The 20561-nt window shown below is 32.8% G+C and overlaps 1 protein-coding gene across 3 annotated transcripts in view; it reads left to right on the forward strand.

The window, feature by feature from the left end:
* The window catches only part of Ncam2 (neural cell adhesion molecule 2), a 310960-nt gene that overhangs the window by 181182 nt on the left and 109217 nt on the right, over positions 1–20561 (forward strand). For 2 of the 3 annotated variants that reach the window (XM_013031022.1, XM_013031023.1), the window contains exons 2-5: positions 4802–4876; positions 8712–8918; positions 10450–10593; positions 15769–15906. In XM_013031022.1, the coding sequence (XP_012886476.1) occupies positions 4802–4876; positions 8712–8918; positions 10450–10593; positions 15769–15906 (564 nt within the window). The remainder of the gene's footprint in view (positions 1–4801; positions 4877–8711; positions 8919–10449; positions 10594–15768; positions 15907–20561) is intronic. The other variant, XM_013031024.1, reaches the window with a different exon arrangement.

Below are 20561 nucleotides of genomic sequence, written 5' to 3' on the forward strand. Positions count from 1 at the left end.
TTTTTTCTTTTTGCTTACGTGGTGCTGAGGAATCGAACCCAGGGCCTCAGGCATGCAGGGCAAGCGCTCTACCACTGAGCCACCTTCCCAGCCCCATTTATATAACATCTAGCTCATAGTCTTGGTCTTAGAACATTGCAAAGATTTCATCATGAATTTCATAATTAACAAAATTGGCATTTTATTGTTTCTATTTTATGCAGTTTTACTACACTCCCCAATGAATTGTAAATCCCTTGACAGTAAGGCTATTATTTTGTATACCATCTAAGACTGACTTATAAAATGTACCTACTAAAGTAATACAACCAAGTTTAAAATTGTGTTTACAGGTGCTTTATTGAGAGTCATTCACAATGGAATCATTTTTTTTCCTTAAATGAGAATCTCTTTTGAAAATATTTATTGATCTTCAGATTGTTTAGCTCTTTCTCTAAAACAATTCAATCGTGAATTTCCACTGGATGTTATAAGCAGTCTATTTTATAGGCAGTCTAAACAATCACACTTTTTCAAAGGCAACATATCTTTTCTACCTAAGAATGAAACATTTTAAAAAAGAAAAAGATAAGCAGAACTCCGGGCAGGCGGAAGGGCTACTGGGGTGCCTGGTGCAGGGGTTAATAAAGGTTCTCCCCCCAGAGAGCTGTGTAACTATCAAGATCTTTAGACTTACCAGGCCCCACACTCAATCACAGGTTTCTTGAAGCCTGCAGGACTCTCCAAGCCTGCCTTAACCGCTCTGATTTGTTCCCTATTGTGGCTCACACCTCTGTGGGGTCTAATCAATTACTGCTCTGGAGAAGTATTCCAGGGACAAGGGTTATACTGCGATGCCCTGGCTTTGAAAAGCCAATGGAAAGCTGGTCAAGGCCAGGGTGACTGATGCAGAATCTCGATGGGAGGAAGTCCTTTACCCTGATTGCTTGGCCTTGCAAGCTCTTATCTGCACTGAAAATAAAGTCATCAGCAGAAGGAACTCAAACTCCTAGTCTTGGAGTGGTGATCTGGCCCCTCTAGACACTTTTTGCTCTTTGAGTTACCCAGGAAGCCGGATGGTGCTGTTAGTTATCATTGAGCTACAAACCACAGGGATATGAGATTTACTTAGCTCCTTAAAATAAGCACAAATTAAATAAGATTCTCTGATACAATATCCAAAATCACAAGAGACTTAGGAAACGGAAGAATATGAACTGAGACATTACAGGCTACACTCTTCGGTAGATTTTCCCCGAACCTACTAACTAGTGCTTATTTCAAGGAAACTTGTGGGATTGTTTGATAAAGAAGGATTTGAGGACTGTATTGGATTGAGATTGAAGTTGTATGTTTGTCAAGTACCTACACTGTCTGGTAGGTACTCCTAGGGATTTCTTTTTGCACTATCTTCGAATTAATCTCATGATTTAAATGTTTCTCCTTCTAACAATGCCCAGACTCCTTTGGTATACTTTTTGTTAAAATTGTAACCTTTCTATGAGTAAACACTGCATTATAATGCATTGAAAGTTTTTTGAAAAATTCAGCAAAAAAGAATGAATCATCCAAATTATGTAGTTTGCCATTATGTAATGCCATTTTAATCTCAAACCACAAACAAGTTTTAGTTACAAAATTTTTATTTGTGTTGAATGATGTAAAGAGTAAATGTCATTGTCCACATTGGTTTCTTTGAATCTAATTGTAATGTCCAAGACAGAAGAAGTCAGATGAGCTGGACAAAAGTCAAAAATGTCATACCTTTCTAATTTTCTCTAAATACAACTTTTGACATGAGAAACTGCTTTAGTTTTCTTCTGACATTTGGGACCAAAATTAGTCATTTGAAGACAGTCATAGGTCAAGACTAATCACAAGAAATACTGAATGTTAAACCACTAAAGCAATAATCAGGGCATGACTTGAATTTTAGTGCTCTAGATTTTATCTGAGATCCACATACATTAGCAAATCTGTAGAGGTAACTTAAACAAAAGTGCCCTTTGGAAATTGTAGTGAAGTAATAACTTTGTTTCTTTTGGTCTTTATAATTTCAAATACAGATGACAATATAATATGCCAGTATTCCTATTTTCTTTAATATCTAAGGAAAATATGGTTCCAGTTAGTGATTGTATTGATAACTTGTGAAAAACTACCAAGTGTTGAAAATATGCACTAATTAATTTTATAGTGAATTTCACTTTATCACTAGAGAATAAATGTACTTCATTGCACTCATCAGCATATCAGTGTAAAAGTATCTAGACCTTCATTCAACTTTTAAACAACCAACAATGGTCAAGTTTATTTTTTTAGAATTCTTTTGAAATGTAAATGTACACTAAATTTAGACACCATATTTGTTTAATTACAATTAGCAGAAACAGCTCAGATTATCTGATAGCTTTATTTCTACAAAAGACAGTAATGCTATTTTAAATGCCATGTACTCAAGAAATTACAGATTTGCAAAAAATGGTATCTGACAATGCTTGATAGGAAATGTACTCATTATCTTGCCCATGTAATTGTAACCCCTCTGTACAGTATGTTCACAATAAAAAATTAAATTAACTTAAATAAATTTAAAAAACTGGTATCTGAAAATAGAAAGTAAAAGAATAAAAGAGAATGGCAAATATACCAACACTTTCTTTCTTCTGACCCAATGCTTCTTCTTGCCTCTTTTGTTTATATGACTAGGCATACTCAAGTGTTCTCCAAATTATTAAATTCCTGCCACCAAGTAAAGCTCTTGATAGCAATAATCACCTGTATCTCTTCAGATTCAAACTTCTTACATTTTCAGAAACGTTGATTTCTTCTGCATTTTGAAACTTTGGACCCCATACAACTTAAACTAAATTCACCAAGAAACAAATTACTACATTAAATGAAAAGAAATTCTCTGATTTTTTTTCACTGGGAACTAGCATTATTCACATTTTAAGATTTTTTTCTCTGTGTTTCAATTTGTTTCTTCCTCTTTTTTGAACTTGTGATCATGCTTGTAATTTTCTTCCGAAATACTATTCCCTTGAACCGGTGTTGAGTCACACTAATATGACAGATATTATCGGTATTGAGGAAAATTAAGGCCTCAAATTGCAAAAAGAGATGTTTCTGACAGAAAATGCATCAATCAAATACAGGAAAGATAATAGAAAAAAACATATTTTATAGACTTAAAACAACAGTGACATGTATTTCTTGAACATTATTCTGAACCTTTTCTTTACAATTACATTAATACTAACAGATCCATCATTAAATTTGTATATATTTCTGGGACCATGTGTGATGCTTGAATTGTGTATATACTGTGTAATGTATATAGATATGCATACATACATATAATATATATGATAATATAATACATATGATAGTGTAATGCATCTGTAATATATAAATTCATCTCTTCAAACCTACATAATGATGAAAGCATCTGAAAGCCTTTCTTCTACCTATTAAACTGGTTTTGATTCTACATTTTATTTAATTCTATATTTACAGTATACATACCCCTATGCTTTACATCTGATGAAATTTTATGAGTCCATTTATTTTGTCTTATTTCACTTTTTGCCTTTAAGAGAATAGTGTGTGAATTTAGACAAAAAAAAGAATATAAAAGTTGTGGCCAAAGGCTACAGCTTGTGATTTACAAGGAGATGATGTTTTTCCTTGACCATTTTCCAGGGTGCCCTGTGCATGGCTGGTCGTATTCTAATTTAGCTATTTTGGCTTTGCTAGAAAACACATGTTCACAGTTAAAATCTCACACTGGGATATGATAGAACCCTGAGTCCTCTAAAGAAAACACCTTCTCCTGCTCATGTTAATTGGGGCAACTTCCTTGCAATTTATTTTTGCTAGAGGATTTATTGATTCTGTTTTATCCATTGACTTAGAGTAGTTCCTAATCTAATGATTAGTGCCTAATCATTAGAGCTTCTATACTAAGTCTGGAGCTTCTATACTTGGATACTATCCCTTTTAACCCATGCTAACCTAAAAAAGGCCTTTTGGTTTTTTTAAATTGCTAAATTCCAGGCTTATAATCTTGGTTTCATACTTGTCTACATTTAGTCTTATACTTTCATTGCATTATTGACAGATCAACTATTTCTAAGAAAAAATAGATTGTGGGATAGGATTTGGAAAGGGATTACATTATCTTTTCTGTAATATCATCAAAGCTATGCCTATCATTAAGTATGGAAACTACCTTAGCCAGTTGCTTTAGCAATAAATAGAACAGAAAACTGGTAGGGCAGTGAGCTTCCCCTATGTTTTATTGCCATTATCTGGAGGCTTTGACAAGACTCATTTATCTCGTGAATGTCCATACTCATTCCCCTTTCCTTTGTGTGTGCCTATGTTACAAAGAAATATTTTATTGTATAATTAAATTGTAGTTATTTAACAGATATATTTTAATTATTAGAGAGACAGGATAGGATTTACTCTTTCAATAAAGTTACAACTGTTCAGCAAGAATTATATTTAGGTATTTTGATTATACATACAAGACCTAGCCTGTAAATGAAGATCTGTTTTCTGAGTATGTCATCCTTCTTTGCACCTAACAGAATTAAAAAAATAATAATTTAGACAAATGTTCTTTAGCATGTTATGAAAAATGTAATATTTTACCAAGTATGATATTTGTTTATAATGTAGAAAAATATCTTTTGCCATTATGGGGAGTGAAAATTTAAGGGATAGTATTGCTATTTGCAAAAGCTGGCCTACATATTTTTTCTTAAAGTTCATTTACAATCACAATTAATTTGTACCCAAATATTTTTTTCAGCTCTTCTCCAAGTGACAATTTCACTTAGCAAAGTAGAGCTTAGTGTGGGAGAATCTAAATTCTTCACATGTACAGGTACGTATTTCTTCATATAATTTCAGGTAGCATGCTTTGTGTTTACCATTGAATGAAGTTTACTGATTGAATAAGGGTAGTTGAAAATTTAATTCTCTAATAATAACATCTTTTTGCATTTATACTTATATTAAATTTTAATAGCTACTTTCTGCATAGTAAACATTATGAGTGTTATAACATTTTGTGATAATTTGACTGCTAAAGCTAAATCATTTATTTAAATCATTTATTATAAAGTATGATTTTTGCAATAAGAAATTGAAATTAAATATTATTTCTGTCTAAGCAAAGATATTGGAATCAACATAATGATTGTAACAACTGTCTTTGTAAATAAGAAATGAATGAATTACATATGGTACATGAAATTATAGTTATGTGACTGAAAAGTATAGGGTGAAAAATTCTACCCTTTTGAGAGGCAAATATTCACTTAAATATTAGATATTTACTCAGTCAAGAAAACTTTTTATTATCTTCTTGACTTCTACTCAAATATATCATACATATGATCCATGTAATAAATTATCTCAGCCAAATTTAGTTTAATAACTAAGTTTCATAATTTCTGCAGAAGACCTGTATGAAACTTGTACCTTAACATCTACTTTGCTACAATATAGACATTTCAGATGATCATATTTATATCTATTGAGATTAATCTAAAGCTCATCTATGAAGATAAGCTTTTATGTATAAAATATCCAAGGGCCTTCATGTCATGGTAAAATTGCTATGAGAGTATTGTTTTAATTTCTGATTACACTAAAGCAATTCTAGAGCTGATTCCAACAAGTGTTCTTGACATAAAGTGCATTGTGAAAGTCAATTTTAAGGCGGAGGAATTAACTCAATAGCTGTGTCCTTGCCTGGCTTGCATAAACTCTTGGTTCAAAAAAGAATAAACCACACACACACACACACACACACACAAACACACACATTCACACCATACACATACCACACAAAGAAAGGAAAAGAAAAAAAAGAAAAAAAGTAGAAATTTGTTTTACCAACCTAGTTCTAAACAGTATTTGGAGTATAGATGTAAACATCATATCTCATGGCAAAAAACAGTAGTATATGATCCTTCATATATCCTACCAGTAAAGATCTGAATGAATACATCATTAGCACAGGATTTCTATGTGGTGAAATGAAAACTTACAGAGCAACAAAATGATTTGCCAAATACAGTGTATTTTGTCAGAAGAATGTAGATAAACTGTTTTCTTTGGTAGGGGGCTGATTGTTTTGTGTTTCTTGAAACAAAGTCTCACTCCTTAGCTGAAGGTAGAATAGAAATCACTATGCAGCTAGGGCATCAGCACACATCATCTTCCCTCATACTGAGATTACAAGTATGTATCAACACACCCAGTGTAGGTTACTGATTTTCATTCATTTTTATCACCAATGAAACAAATATGTGCATACATATTTAGTTTTCTTATGTAAGGACAAATAACAAAGTATATAATATATATTATGAGAATAGAAGGAACTATTTAAGTTCAGCCCTATCACTAAATCATAACATATATAAATTCACAATAAAAATGATTCAGTTTACTGAATTTCTTAATAAGAAACCAAACTGCATCTTTCCTTTCTTTTTATATAAAATATTTAATAAAAACAGTTAAAGAAGTGATCTTACTTATATTTATTATAGCTGCAAAATAAGAATTTAATAGTAATAATGTGGTAAATGATACAAATGAGAATGTTTACATATATTTTTTCTACAATAACAGTGTACATAATATTTAAAAGTTCTAGATACCTTAAATATTTATTTTAAATAGAATAAATGTGTATAACATTTACACTGGATGATATACATAATCGGTGATCAAAATCAGAATGCGCCATTTAAAGCAAACTGACTTTTCCAGCAATATTTAATTAAAAAAATGATGATAACAATTTCCCCAAAGTCCAGTATTATAACTCTAAAAAATACAGATGGAAATTATTATTTATTAGTGACTTTAAAAGGGAATTATTTCTATGAAGATGGAGAATAAACTCACCATAATAATAGGATTCTATGCTACAATGACATTGTAAAATAACCTAAATATTTCCTAGAATATCCTATTTAATTTATAGGTGAAGATGAGACTAGTTTAAAATTAAGATGAAGTTTAAGCAAATTATTATGTTATCATCTTTTCTACAGAAGGATTAATTAAAAACAAAATGCCCATTCCTTAAGCACATTATCTGGTCAGTATTGTGGTTTGGGAACTTTTTTTCTAAAACCCACAGATGACATAAATAATATCTATCAAACATTCTATCTTAACAGTGTGCCAGTCGTTTTTGCCTGTAATTCTAGCTACTCAGGAGGCTGAGATCTGAAGATCACAGTTCAAAATTAGTTAGGGCAAAAAAGTCACTGGGACTCTTCTGTAAAATTAACCCCCATAAAACCAGAAGTGGTGCTGTGCCTCAGAGTGGAAGAATGCTAGCCTTGAACAGAAGAGCTCAGGTACAGCACCCACATCCTGAATTCAAGCACCATAATAGACAAAATAACCCCCCCCCCAAAGAATCCTGTCCAAACTTTCCTTTTTTATATTTGCTTTAGTATGCTAATTTGATATCAAAAGTAGAAAATGAAATAATAAAAATAACTTCATTCAGATAGTTCTGCTGATACAGTTGACTTTATATACTATTCTTTTAAAATATTTGTGCTAGCCGGGCGCTGGTGGCTCACGCCTGTAATCCTAGCTACTCAGGAGGCTGAGATCTGAGAATTGCGGTTCAAAGCCAGCCCGGGCAGGAGAGACCATAAGACTCCTATCTCCAATAAACCACCAGAAAACCGGATGTGGCGCTGTAGCTCAATTGGTAGAGCGCTCGCCTTGAGCTGAAGAGCTGAAGGACAGCGCCCAGGCCCAGAGTTCAAGCCCCACGACTGACAAAAAATGAATAAATAAATAAAATAAAATATTTGTGCTAATATTTTTATGTTGGTGCCACAAATTAATGTAGGATTAATTAGATAAAATATTTCCTTTGGTTACTAAAATCATAAACAGAAGCTTTGGCTTTTATGAAGTGCTTAATAACCTAGACACTGAATTGGAGAATTTAAATAAATATTTGATTTGGCTGTAATTGCCCAGCAGGATAAGTATCATTTCAATATATTCCAATTACCATGTGATTAAATAGTTAATAATTTTTGTTTAAAATGATAACAGCACTCATTTCCATTGGGAAAAGACATTAGGACTTCATTTTAAAATGGTAATTGGCCATATATATATACATATATATCTATTTTAACCACTTGGGAAATTAACACAAAATTCAATATTATTGAAGACCAAAGTATTTTTTATTTTAAATCCTTGAAGTTTTGGAAGTTTTGCTTTATCAAGAAAAAAATATTTTCTCTTAACTCAAGAGCTTGAACATGTGAAATCATATTAAATATCTATGTTTCTATACACATATCAGCTTGAGTTTATATCTAAGCTAGGATTTTTGCTTCTAAAGTGTAATGATAATCCATAGATTACTAAAAATAATTTGTAATTCTTACAGTTTAAACACTAGGAAATTTCTTAAGGACTATTTTATTCTCTCATTTACTTACTTCGACTTGATTGAGTCCTAAATGTAGATTAAACAAAGAAGAACATTTGTGTTAACATTTGTGTTTACTTTAAATTTTGTATAATTTTCAGATTTCCACTCTTCTATTTACATTCATGTCTAAATAATTGAAATTGTAACATTATACTAAATGTCACTGCCAAAAGAATCTCCTAAAACACATTTTCAAACATTTCTTTCTCATGGCTATTTACAGCAATTGGTGAACCTGAGAGTATAGATTGGTATAATCCACAAGGCGAGAAAATCGTCTCAACACAGAGGGTCATGTTGCAGAAGGAAAGCCTCAGGTCACGATTGATCATCTACAATGCTAACATAGAAGATGCAGGGATATATCGTTGTCAAGCAACTGATGCCAAAGGACAGACACAAGAAGCAACAGTAGTTTTGGAAATTTACCGTAAGTCTTGCATTTTTGTCTGACTTTGCCTACAACTGTACATCTTTACAATGAGTTCAGGCAAAATTTAATGTGTTTAAAAATAAAAATGGAGGTCCTGGAAGGTGGCTCAGTGGTAGAGTGTTTGCCTTGCACATATGAAGCCTTGGGTTCGATTTCTCAGCACCACAAGAACAGAAAAAGCCGGAAGTAGCACTGTGGCTCAAGTGGTAGCACGCTAGCCTTGAGCTGAAGAGCTGAGAGACAGTGCCCAGGCCCAGAGTTCAAGCCCTATAACCGATAATAAAATAAAATAAAATAAAAATGGGAAGAATGAACTCTGTACCTTGCCTCAACGAATCCTAGAATAGATACTAGATCACAGGTAACTATAAACACATAGAATTACCGATTCTTTTAGTGGAATACCACAAGAATATTTTTTGTTTTCTTCGTTAACTATGTAACTAAATTATACCACTACTACATATTTCACAGATTACAAAAATTGATTTAGACCTTCATGTAATAACTGCATTTGTATAAAAATAACATACCTTTGTTAAAATGATGCAAAGAGAATATTTTCGAGTTTCATTTGATAAGGCCAATATTTACATTTCCAAATTATTGCATTGCTTTGGTGTCCTCAGCAAATATAGAGAATCCTGTCCATCTACTTAATTGTTCAAGCCCTATTCTAATTATAGACAATAAATAATAATCCATAAGCAATGAATAGGTGTCATATATCCATGCTAAAAAATGTTATATAACATTGTTAACCCCTTGTTTATTAAAACAAAGGAGCGGTTAACAATACTCGATAGGAAATGTACTCATTACCTTACTCATTTAACTGTAACTCCTCTGTACAGTATCTTTACAATAAAATATATATTAAAAATTTTATAGAAGAAGGTATAGACACAGACAAATAGAGAACATTGAAGTGGAGAGACATATAGCTCTTTTGCCAGTAACATTTGCTAGAAATCTAAATGAAGTTAAGCGATTGCAGATGTCCCAGACTGGTAAAAATGGGGAATCTTCAAGGAAATGGAAGGAAGACATTCTATGTTCATGTTGCAGGAAAAGGAGGAAGAAACACTAGAGTAAGAGTTTTGGGGCTGGGAAGGTGGCTCAGTGGTAGAGCGCTTGCCTTACATGCATGAGGCCCTGGGTTCGATTCCTGAGCACCACATAAGCAGAAAAAAAGAAAAAAGCCGGAAGTGGTGCTGTGGCTCAAGTGGTAGAGCGCTAGCCTTGAGCTGAATAGCTGAGGGCAACGCCCAGGCCCAGAGTTCAAGCCCCCAAAAAGACCCCCCAAAAAAGAGTTTTGGTGTTGACTCCAGCTCAGGTAGGCCATCCTGTCCCACTGAAAGGACTCTGCAGGTGATTCTCAGTGAGAAGGAATGTTATTATTGAGTTTTTAAAAGATAGAGGTTTACCTAATTACCATAGCAGGGATAATTGTCGAATCTGCGGTATCTTACTGAGAAAACAAAAAGATAATTCTTTTATTTCCTTTTTAAAAATTTTCTCAATGCAGAAAAGCTCACGTTCAAAGAAGTTATCTCTCCTCAAGAATTCAAGCAAGGAGAGGATGCTGAAGTGGTCTGCAGAGTTAGCAGTTCACCGGCACCAGCTGTTAGTTGGTTGTATCATAATGAGGAACTCACCGCCATTTCCGACAGTTAGTATTTTGGTAACTCTCTTAAGTTATACGTTCTAAAAAGTATTACTTTATTAGTGTGGCTTACAAAAGAAAATGTAGAGCTCGGTGGATGAGATTGCATGTAGAGATAATCCCAGAATTCTAACAGTTTAGGCAATAAGGTCGCTAGTTCCTCCTTTTACGTTGGCAGGCCTGAGACTCTCTCACAAATAAAACATGGAAGGAAAATGCAGTGTTCCACCCTAAAGTCAAGAATTACTTTAAGAACTTAGTGTGTTAAAGTTTGGTAATTGATTGACTTTAGGACTAATTCTACACCTTTACTATAGTTTTTGTAAAATACCATAGCATAGCCATAGTTGTTTAGCATAGATTAGCATAGAAGTTTAGCCAGTACTTTAGTATACAGTATTGCCAGAAGCTTTTATCTGTATATTAAAAAAAGAACTGGCTTACATGCCATTTATTTATGTATTTGCTTATTTATTTATTGTTGATTGTGGGGCACTGAGCACTTTCTCTGAGCCTCTTTTTGCTGAGACTAGCAGGATACCACTGGAGCTACAGCACCACTTTTACTTTTTGAGTGGTTAATTGGAGCTAAGAGTCTCACAGGGATTTTTCTGCCTGTGCTGGCTTCCAACTGTTATCCTCAGATCCCAGCTTCCTGAATTGGTAGAGTACAGGCCTGAGCCAATGGCGCCCAGCAATATTTAAGGAAAGATTATGACCCTTGTTTTCAATATTAAGTAAGTAAAGGAGTGTAAACCGGTGCTCACAGATTCTAAATACTATCATTCAAACATGAGTTCAAAAGCTCACTATTGGTAAACATAAGATAGTATCTGTATGAATCTAATTTAATATTCTGGGCTGTCCTTTCAAAAATAACAGTGTATTCTAAATATTATGGTTAGATGTCTACAGAGAAAAGACTAAAATATAAAACATTTACTTGATTCATCTGCATGGTTTTGATCCAGACAGAGCTAAAATCTCAGAATACTATGATATCAGAAACTGAAAACATAATTTGCTGACATTATGGTCCTTTCCCATTGTGCACAGGGAGCATTTTCAATTTAGAATACTTTCAATGCACCTGCATTGCAGGGAAGTACAGAATAATTGAATCTTTTAAAGTGTTTTTCAATCTAAATGATTCCTTTTTGTATTTCCAAGAGGAGAAATTTCTATAGCATATAGGATAAATAGTGAAGAGATTCTCTTTTAAATATAGATATAATATACTATGATTGTATTCAATAGTCTTTTTTTAATTTTAAGATAATTTTCTTAGCTTGGCATATTCAATGATTGTTAATAATTGTCAAACTCTCATTGCTTCTCTCATAAGTTAATGAGAACTAATATTTAATTTCCCACTTCCTTATTTAGTGTAACTGATTCATAGTTTCTTACAGAATTTATTTGAGTAAATTGTGTAATATATTTTCAGACTTGTTCCATTCAATAATATATGGCAGTTGAGTTATAAGAGTTACAAGATCATATCCAAACTTTTAAAGATATTATAATATCAAGCTTCACATATACTTTATTTCAAGAATTAAAGGATGTGTAGAATAGACATCCTCAACAAAAACTTATAGAAATGAATAATAGTGATGGAGGACTGATGTTTATGTGATTTAATTTAGGCATTTCTCCCCAAGCATCACATGCAGAAGTGATGTTATTTTAATTTGCATTTGTTTCCAGTTCTTTCCATGTTCCTGAATCATTAATGGATATTTTTGAACTGTTATGCTGTTAAATGATTATCCATCTGTAAACCATGGATCAATTTCAATCTCAGGCTTTAAATTACAGATAACAGAGTAACCATGTATAGATATCTTTGAAGTAAATAAACTATTTGGCTTGGTTTTACATTCTGAACAAATTTATTTATAGTGAAAAGTTTCATTTGCTTTATTCATTTATATCAAGATTTTTTTAATATTGAGAATAAGTTTTATCAAAGTAGAATGTAATGATGAAGTGGTTATATGAAACATAATTGCAAGTTGGATGGCTGGAAAAATGTGGTGAAAATGATTTTTTCTGTATTATATAAGGATTCAATAGAATTGTGAGGAAGTTTAAACTATTCTAGGTTTGTAATGTTGGAAGAACATGTCTCATTCTTCACTAGCAAACCATTTGTATATTTAAACTGGACTTACAAGTATGAATATTTTATGTGACTAACCTCATATAATTTCTTCTAACGGCCAATGGAATCATTTAAAGTTCATAAGCTCTGAAAGTTTCTGTAGAGGCGTATAATAATATAAAGGATCTAAAACTTTCTGCTGCTGAGTTAAAGTTCAATGTAGAGATTTATAACAATGTAGAGGATCTAAGAAACTTTCTGTTACTGAATTAACATTCAGTGTTCTAAGCAGATAATATCCACAATTAAAATAGCTACAGAATAGTTTAGATAGAATTTCTCCATGTTACCCATTGAAAGGAAATCTATGTTCGACCTACACCACAAGTGTAGGAAGAAAAGGTAACATTTTCCCCACAATATTGAGACTTTTAGAGTCACCTTGATGGACCAAAATGCAGAAATGCTCATTATATATATATATATACATATTTATACACATATATATATGTATATATATACATATATATACTTTGTATACTTTGTAAATATATATATATATATATACTTTGTGTACTTTGTAAATGCTTTGCTTAATATTTAATTGACATATTTCTATATTAAAATATAGACAAACTTATTTTTCTACATTTATATATACTATTTTTCATAATTATTCATGGATACATTTAATACTTAGTACTTAGTCCTCTGGAATTCTAGATGTTGTTGGTTTACACTTAAGATAAACAAAATTCATTGCCTCCAAAATACTAATAGCCTAAAGTGACAGATAAATAGGTATCAGTGGAAAACAAACTTCATAGAATGTACAGTCAGGGAATTGCAGTAATGTTATATGAAAATAAAAGACCTAACCAGCCTGGAATGAAGGACTTGTGAAAGATACCTGTCAGGTTGAAAAACAGCATCTTTACATATGAACAGGCATTAGCCAACTGAGGGAGAAGACTCTCCCTAAAGAGAATTCACCAGGTGAAATGGCCCAAAGGCAAATGATAGCCTGAATAAACACACAGGAATCTATGTTTGGTATTGCTCCAGATTTTGAGTATTTACTACTTGAATTATGACACTAGTACAGAAGTATAGGATTGATTACTCAAGGAATTATAATAAGGAAAACTAAGGAGGAAAGCTCTGGCTATTCAACATGGCTTTGACATCTCTGCTAAGGAATTTGGAGTTTCTCCAGCACAGACATCACTGACTGGTTTAATGAAGGCGGTGACATGGCATTATATATATTTGAAACAGCATATTAGTGTTTCAGTGAAGAGAATGACTTGGATGAGATTCAAGACAAAATGCTAATGGTGAGAATAGTTAAGATCCTGTGGAAATAATTGCTGAGAGGAGAGGACTTTAGATGAAGTTGTGACAGAAAGGAAAGCATATAGGATTTAGTTGGTGTCACAGACAGTGGGAGATGAGATGTCAGTGATGATTTTGTATTAATCTTTAAACACAAAACAACAAGTATTGCCTTGAGACTCTAGGTCCAGAGAAAACCACTGCAAAGACATGAAGTCAGACTATGGAAATGCAAGTGAAAATACTAAAGTCAAACTTTAAGAGATTAGATACTTAAAATTATTGTAAGTAAATTCATATAAAACTCATAAAACAGATGGAACACATAGAAATAGGCTGGTTCAAATAAATCGTAGGAGTCATCATAATATAGATATTGATTGCCACATGTAGAGATGATACAAATGAAGGATTAGATATAGAATGAGAAACAAACAAACAATAAAACCTTAAAATAACTTAACTAAATAAGTATATTGTAGGCAGTTGATCTCCAAAAAGCCATGCTTTATTATCCCAGCCAAGCAGAAGGATAAACCAGAGGATTGCAGTGCAAAGTCGATCTAGACAGATAATTCCTTGACACTTCATCTCAAAAACGAACAGCCATAATCTGGGCTGGAGGCAGGGTCAAATAGGTAAAATTCCAAATGACTGACCTATTAAGATTTCCCTAGACTCTCAACCAGTAGATAGAAGATGTGCAAATAAATATGGGACAAGTTATAAAATTAAACTCTGGACTATAAATATCCTAAGCAGTTAGCTCCTTTAAACAATGCAAATGATGCTTGACATAGAAATCCTGACTGAACAAAGCCTGTATTGCTCCTACTAATCAAGGTATCTTAACTGCCATACTCAGCCAATGAATAAGGTTAATTATTTTTATAGTTATATTGAAAAAGATAATGTAAGACATTGCCTGGATATTGCAAAATAGAACTAGATAGAAACAATTTTTTCTTCCCTAATGAAGAAAAATTAGCACTGTAAAAAACATGCAATAATCATAAATGAGAAAAGACTTAACAAAGCATACAAAGTAGATATGAACCACAGGCTTCTCCGATAGAATATTAGTTTAGGTTTTCAGTTAATTCAGTCCCCAAACTATTTTATGTTTTTATATAAATGCATGGTGCACCGACACAAAAATAGAACCTTGATATACATGATTGGCCAAATCTATTTGTTTCAAAATATTTTTTTTTGCCTGAAGCAAAAAATAAATTCAAATTTTAAACATTTTTACATACATTATGTAACTTGAACCTCATGATATTATCTGCCCTCCTAAGTGTATGAAAAATGGTTAGTTTAATTACTGTCAAGACAAAATGTTCAATCAATTTTTCAACCTTTTTCCATAGTCAAGCTGCGACATGTTTGAAATCAGAAGTTTTCAGGCCAATGATAGCTAATCGGCCTGCGGTGTTCTTTTCTGTGTCATTTCTACAGGAAAAGCACTAGGGAAAAATAATAGCCTAACCATTTCATGTGGATATAAAGTCTTGAATGTATTTTAGAAAAAATATGTTTATATCATAACAAGGCAGGGTAGAGTGGAAAACTTGAAGTCATGAAATTACATTTTACTTTCAAATTTGAATTTTTTTGTTGATGAAAACTTTGATAGTGTCAGACAAGTGTCATATTTCTACTCTTCTCATTCTAGAGCACACGGGACTTAGCATTCAATTACTGCTATAATTTTCTCCCTTGTGCTTATTTTCCAGATCGGTTTGCTATGCTAGCAAACAATAATCTGCAGATTCTCAACATCAATAAAAGTGATGAAGGTATATACAGATGTGAAGGGAGAGTGGAAGCTAGGGGGGAGATTGACTTCCGTGACATCATTGTCATTGTTAATGGTAAGGATCAAAAGATTGGTGAGTATTCTGTTCATTTTAACAATGTGTGTATTAAAATCAACACTCAGTAGTTCCCTAGTAAATATCAAGGTGTAAAAGAAATCTTCCCAGTTCTCTCATGGTTTAAGTTAAAAGGTAAAACAGCAACAGGGGCAGGATATGAAGTCTTATTTGATGTGCCCATTCTGACATCACTTTTCAAAGAGTAGGTACACAAATTGCCTTTTGTTATGTTTACAGTTGTTGAAAGAATGCCAAATGAAACAGTAAAATTTCATTTCAGACTCATATTTTAAATTCCATGAATTACTGAGTCTATAAACTACTGTGTCATCATCTGCATTTTTTCTTTTTTCTTTATTTTTTATTTTTTATGTTTTATATTTATATTTTTATTTTTTATTGTGAAAATACTGTACAGACGGATTACAATTACATGGGCAAGATAATGAGTACATTTTTTTAAATTTTTTATTTATTTTTTGTTGTGACAATACTGTACAGAGGGGTTACAATTACATAGGCAAGATAATGAGTACATTTCTTATCAAGCATTGTAGCCTCTTCCTTTGTTTCCCCTTCCCATCCCTTCCCATCCTCCCCCCACACCCCAATGAGTACATTTCTTATCAAGCATTGTAGCCTCCTCCTTTGTTTCCCTTTCCCATCCTCCCCCCATAATCTGCATTTTTTGAAATAATAGAATTATTGCAAGTATCAGTGGATATTAGTGATTAAGTTTATGGATTATGATGGTATCTCTATCTTCAAACTTGTTTCTCCTACTATATTCCTTAGTGTGAAAGGAAAACATTTGTGAGTCTCAAAGAGGAATTCATAAAGCTGTTTTGTGTCTCTATTGTTCTACAAATCTGATAAGAGGAAGCTCCCATGGTTTCCCTTCAAGTTCTCTCAGAGAGTTTCTTGTCTCTGGTACCATGTTTACCCAGGACAGTAATGTGACTCTGAGTTTTCTTCCTGAACTTCTTCCAGCTGTGATCTTTAATCTCAATTTCAGTTCTTTTTTCTTCTACACTAAAACCTACAACCATTTAATACTTCAGTGTTTCATGTTGAGTGTAAGACACAGTCACAGAGTTCTTTCTGGGCACAAGAAGACTTTGTAATTGGCTTATTACCTTGCCATGGAGACCTATGTTTCAGCCTTGTGGAAGTCACAGACTTCATGATGATCTAGGCTGCAGAAGCCCTTTTGGCACTTTACAGTCTGGCAGTTATGTTTTTCTTAGTTGTTGGATGATTTGACCTTCATGTGGAGAGATTTCAGTACACAGAGGACATGTTTAAATATTAATTCCTCTACATTTGTGTTCATATGTATGTCTATCAATAAACTGATACATCAAACTGAATATAACCCATATCTTTATTATTTTATTATTTTACATTAATCAAAGGCAATATACAGTAACTACGTTATTAATAGTCCAGCTGTTCTCCATGCTTTGTTTTATAACATACTTATGGAAACATATAATTAAAATTCATCATGGTCAAGTTTTTGCACAAAGTATTCTCTTACAAGCATATGGATTACAATACCATGAATAGGTACAAAGCTCTTTAAAAATTGCTAAATATATAAGCACTAGTATTAGGTATGTATGTACTTTTGCCATTTATGTTACTGCATAAACATGCATATGTAATCATATATATTTTACAGTGAATAATAATTCAAATATACTTAAATGAAAATGTCACTTGAAAAGCATAGTATTATGGTTCTTCATGATCTCTTCTGATAGAATTTCTATTTTTATTAGCATTAAGCAAATTTACATGAGTGATTCATTGTGACATTACAAACATGCACACAAAGTACCAGGTCAAACTTAACCCCTGCCATCTCTCTCTCTTACTGCATTCTCACTTAAAACATTTGCAGCTAGTTTCATTGTTCTATTGTCATACATGCAAATGAACTTCTTTGACCATATTCATCCTCATTCATAGTCATCTGCAGTCATCATTTTTGTTTTCATAATTATTTATTACATTCATTTCATATCCTAATCAATTTGAATTTAATCTGTAGGGGTTTGTATTAATGATTTTGATGGAAGGTGCACTTGGGTCTGAATAACAAAGCTGGAATCTTCAAATCCAGCATGGTTTGCATTCAAACCAGAATATTTGGTTCTATGTTTTTATATTAACCTATAATTTACAAAAAGGATAAATATTGGAACATCATATTCTATGCCACTGAAAATATCATGTAGTTAATGCACACTTTTACCAGTGTATCAGTCAGTATGTCATGGGAACTTTTCTCCAAGAGATTAATCCACAGATCATAACCTACCTACCTGACATTCAGTGTTTAAGACAATGCTAACTAGCTACATTTTCTGCTTAGGCTCACACACTCTCATACCTTCAGATACCAAAAATGTCTTTTTTTCAAAATAACAGTGTGTTGGAAGTGTGGCACTCTGGCTCAAGTGGTCGAGCACTTTCCTGGAGCTGAGGAGCTCAGGGATAGCACTCAGGCCCAGAGTTCAAGCCCCATCACTGACAAAAAAGAAAAAGAAAAAGGAAAAAAAATTAACTGTGCACAAAATGGAGGATGGCTTGTCATGGGAATTCTTTGGCTCTGCACCCCAGACAGCTATGATTTTTCTCTTAGAATTTGATTTGACTTCAACCAGGAAAAAAAAATCATTCTATTCCAGTCTTGCTGACTTTTTTTCTGTGCATTGGTTTCTAGTAAATACTAAGATTCTTGCACAAGTTTCCCTTAGAATGCTTCTCGGATAAAATCTCATAAAGATTTTTCACTGAAAACTTTGAGACTGTAATGCAAGTACAACTTTAAAACATTATTGTCTGTCTCAGTTTAAATTTTGATGCTTGTTCCATGTCTTTACTCTCCGTAATATTCCAAGCCCAGTCTTTTGAGTACTGCTATCTTATACAAGCCTTTCTCCTTGCCTTTCAGTCTCTTTCCCCACAAGTTCACAAAAATCCCAACAAAATACTAAAACTAACTCTCTCTTCATATGCTTTGCTTCTTTATTAAATCTTGTTTCTTTAAACCTTGATTTTATCTATTTTCATGTTTATTTTTTGTAAACATGCCCTTTATTTCAATGTTTATTTGAAAACCATCTTGCTAGTTTCCTCTGAAGTACCAGCCACACTGCATTTTAAATAACTTATTCTGTTCAAAATCTCTTTATGAATTTCTTAACCTACATCACAAACTATGTACAGTTTTTCACTGACAACTCTTTCTCTTCCATAGGGAAGTATTACAACAGAATTTCTCATTGGCATGTTTTATTATGAAGCTTCCAAATGAGAGCTGTTTTCCAATGCAATTGACCATGTGACTTGCTCTGACCAATGGCATAGGAGAAAGCATAATATATTGCAGTAGCTGAAATTACCTTCCTCAAGTACATGGAATGTTTCTTCACATTCTCATCTTCTTCTTAAAATCCATTTTATGATCTTTAGTTAATGAGAATTCATTTCAACCTAAAATATATGGGTAATACATCTTGATCAATATTACTCCACTATTCTTCCCATCCAACTCCTTCTTGTCTTTCTTTCTGCCTTGAAACTTTGTTTCTCAAGTAAGGAATTCTTCATCTGAGGCATCATATTTAAGTCGGGACAAGTAGACTTACAGCTAATCTGAAGATACTTGTAGATATATAATGACTACAAAATGAAACATTTTTCAAAATCTGAGGTTTGGAAGTTGTTTCCTATCTCATATGCATATGCAATTTCAGGACCGGTGAGTATCTCAGGTACCTTGAAGATAGTTTAAGCTACTGTTTATGCTTATGCATGCTGCTGTGCCATTGGCCAGAGCAAGTTACATGGTCAGTTGCATTTCAAAACAAGTTATTTTTTATGAATGGAAAAATGTCTGTTGACAGTTTTGTTATGTTCTTGTGTGCATTGATATGAGCATCTCACCTACCCTCTCCAGAGTATTTTGTTTTGGGGATTTGTGTATGTGTGTGTTTTAGTTGGTCACGGGACTTGAATTCAGGGCCTGAATGCTGTCCCTGAACTCTTTTACTTAAGGCTAGCATGTACCACAGCACAACTTCTGATTTTCTGTTGGTTAATTTGGGCTAAGAGTCTCATAAACTTTCTTTCCGAGGGCTGACTTTGAACTATGATCTTGAGAGTTCAGTCTCCTGAGAAGCTAGGATTACAGCCATGAGCCACCAGAACTCAGCTCCATCCCAATACTTTTTATAGACTTATCTCTGTAACTGAAAGTCCTCATGCAAAACACTAAAACCAGACTCCTATCTCTTGCCCTGTATTAAATAAATTTAAAATTTTAATGTAACCTGAATCTTTGGAACTACTTATGAAATTATGTGCAAAATACTAGAAAATGTATATACACAACTTACTGAATGACATACCAATAATTTCAAAAATTAGTGCAAGAATGGAAAATTACCTCAAATTAAAATGTTTCAGCATATTAGAAGAAACAAGGAACAGAATCAAGGAATAGCTTACAAAATAGGAGAAAATCTTCTTAAGCTATTTAATAAAGGATTAGTATATATTATGCACAAATAGCTAAAGAATGCAAATAGCAAAAACAATTAGTCCAATTTATGAATGGGTAAGTAAACTGTATAGAAAAT

This window comes from Dipodomys ordii, unplaced genomic scaffold (genome assembly GCF_000151885.1).
Source record: "Dipodomys ordii isolate 6190 unplaced genomic scaffold, Dord_2.0 Scaffold136, whole genome shotgun sequence".
Classification (NCBI taxonomy): domain Eukaryota; kingdom Metazoa; phylum Chordata; class Mammalia; order Rodentia; family Heteromyidae; genus Dipodomys; species Dipodomys ordii.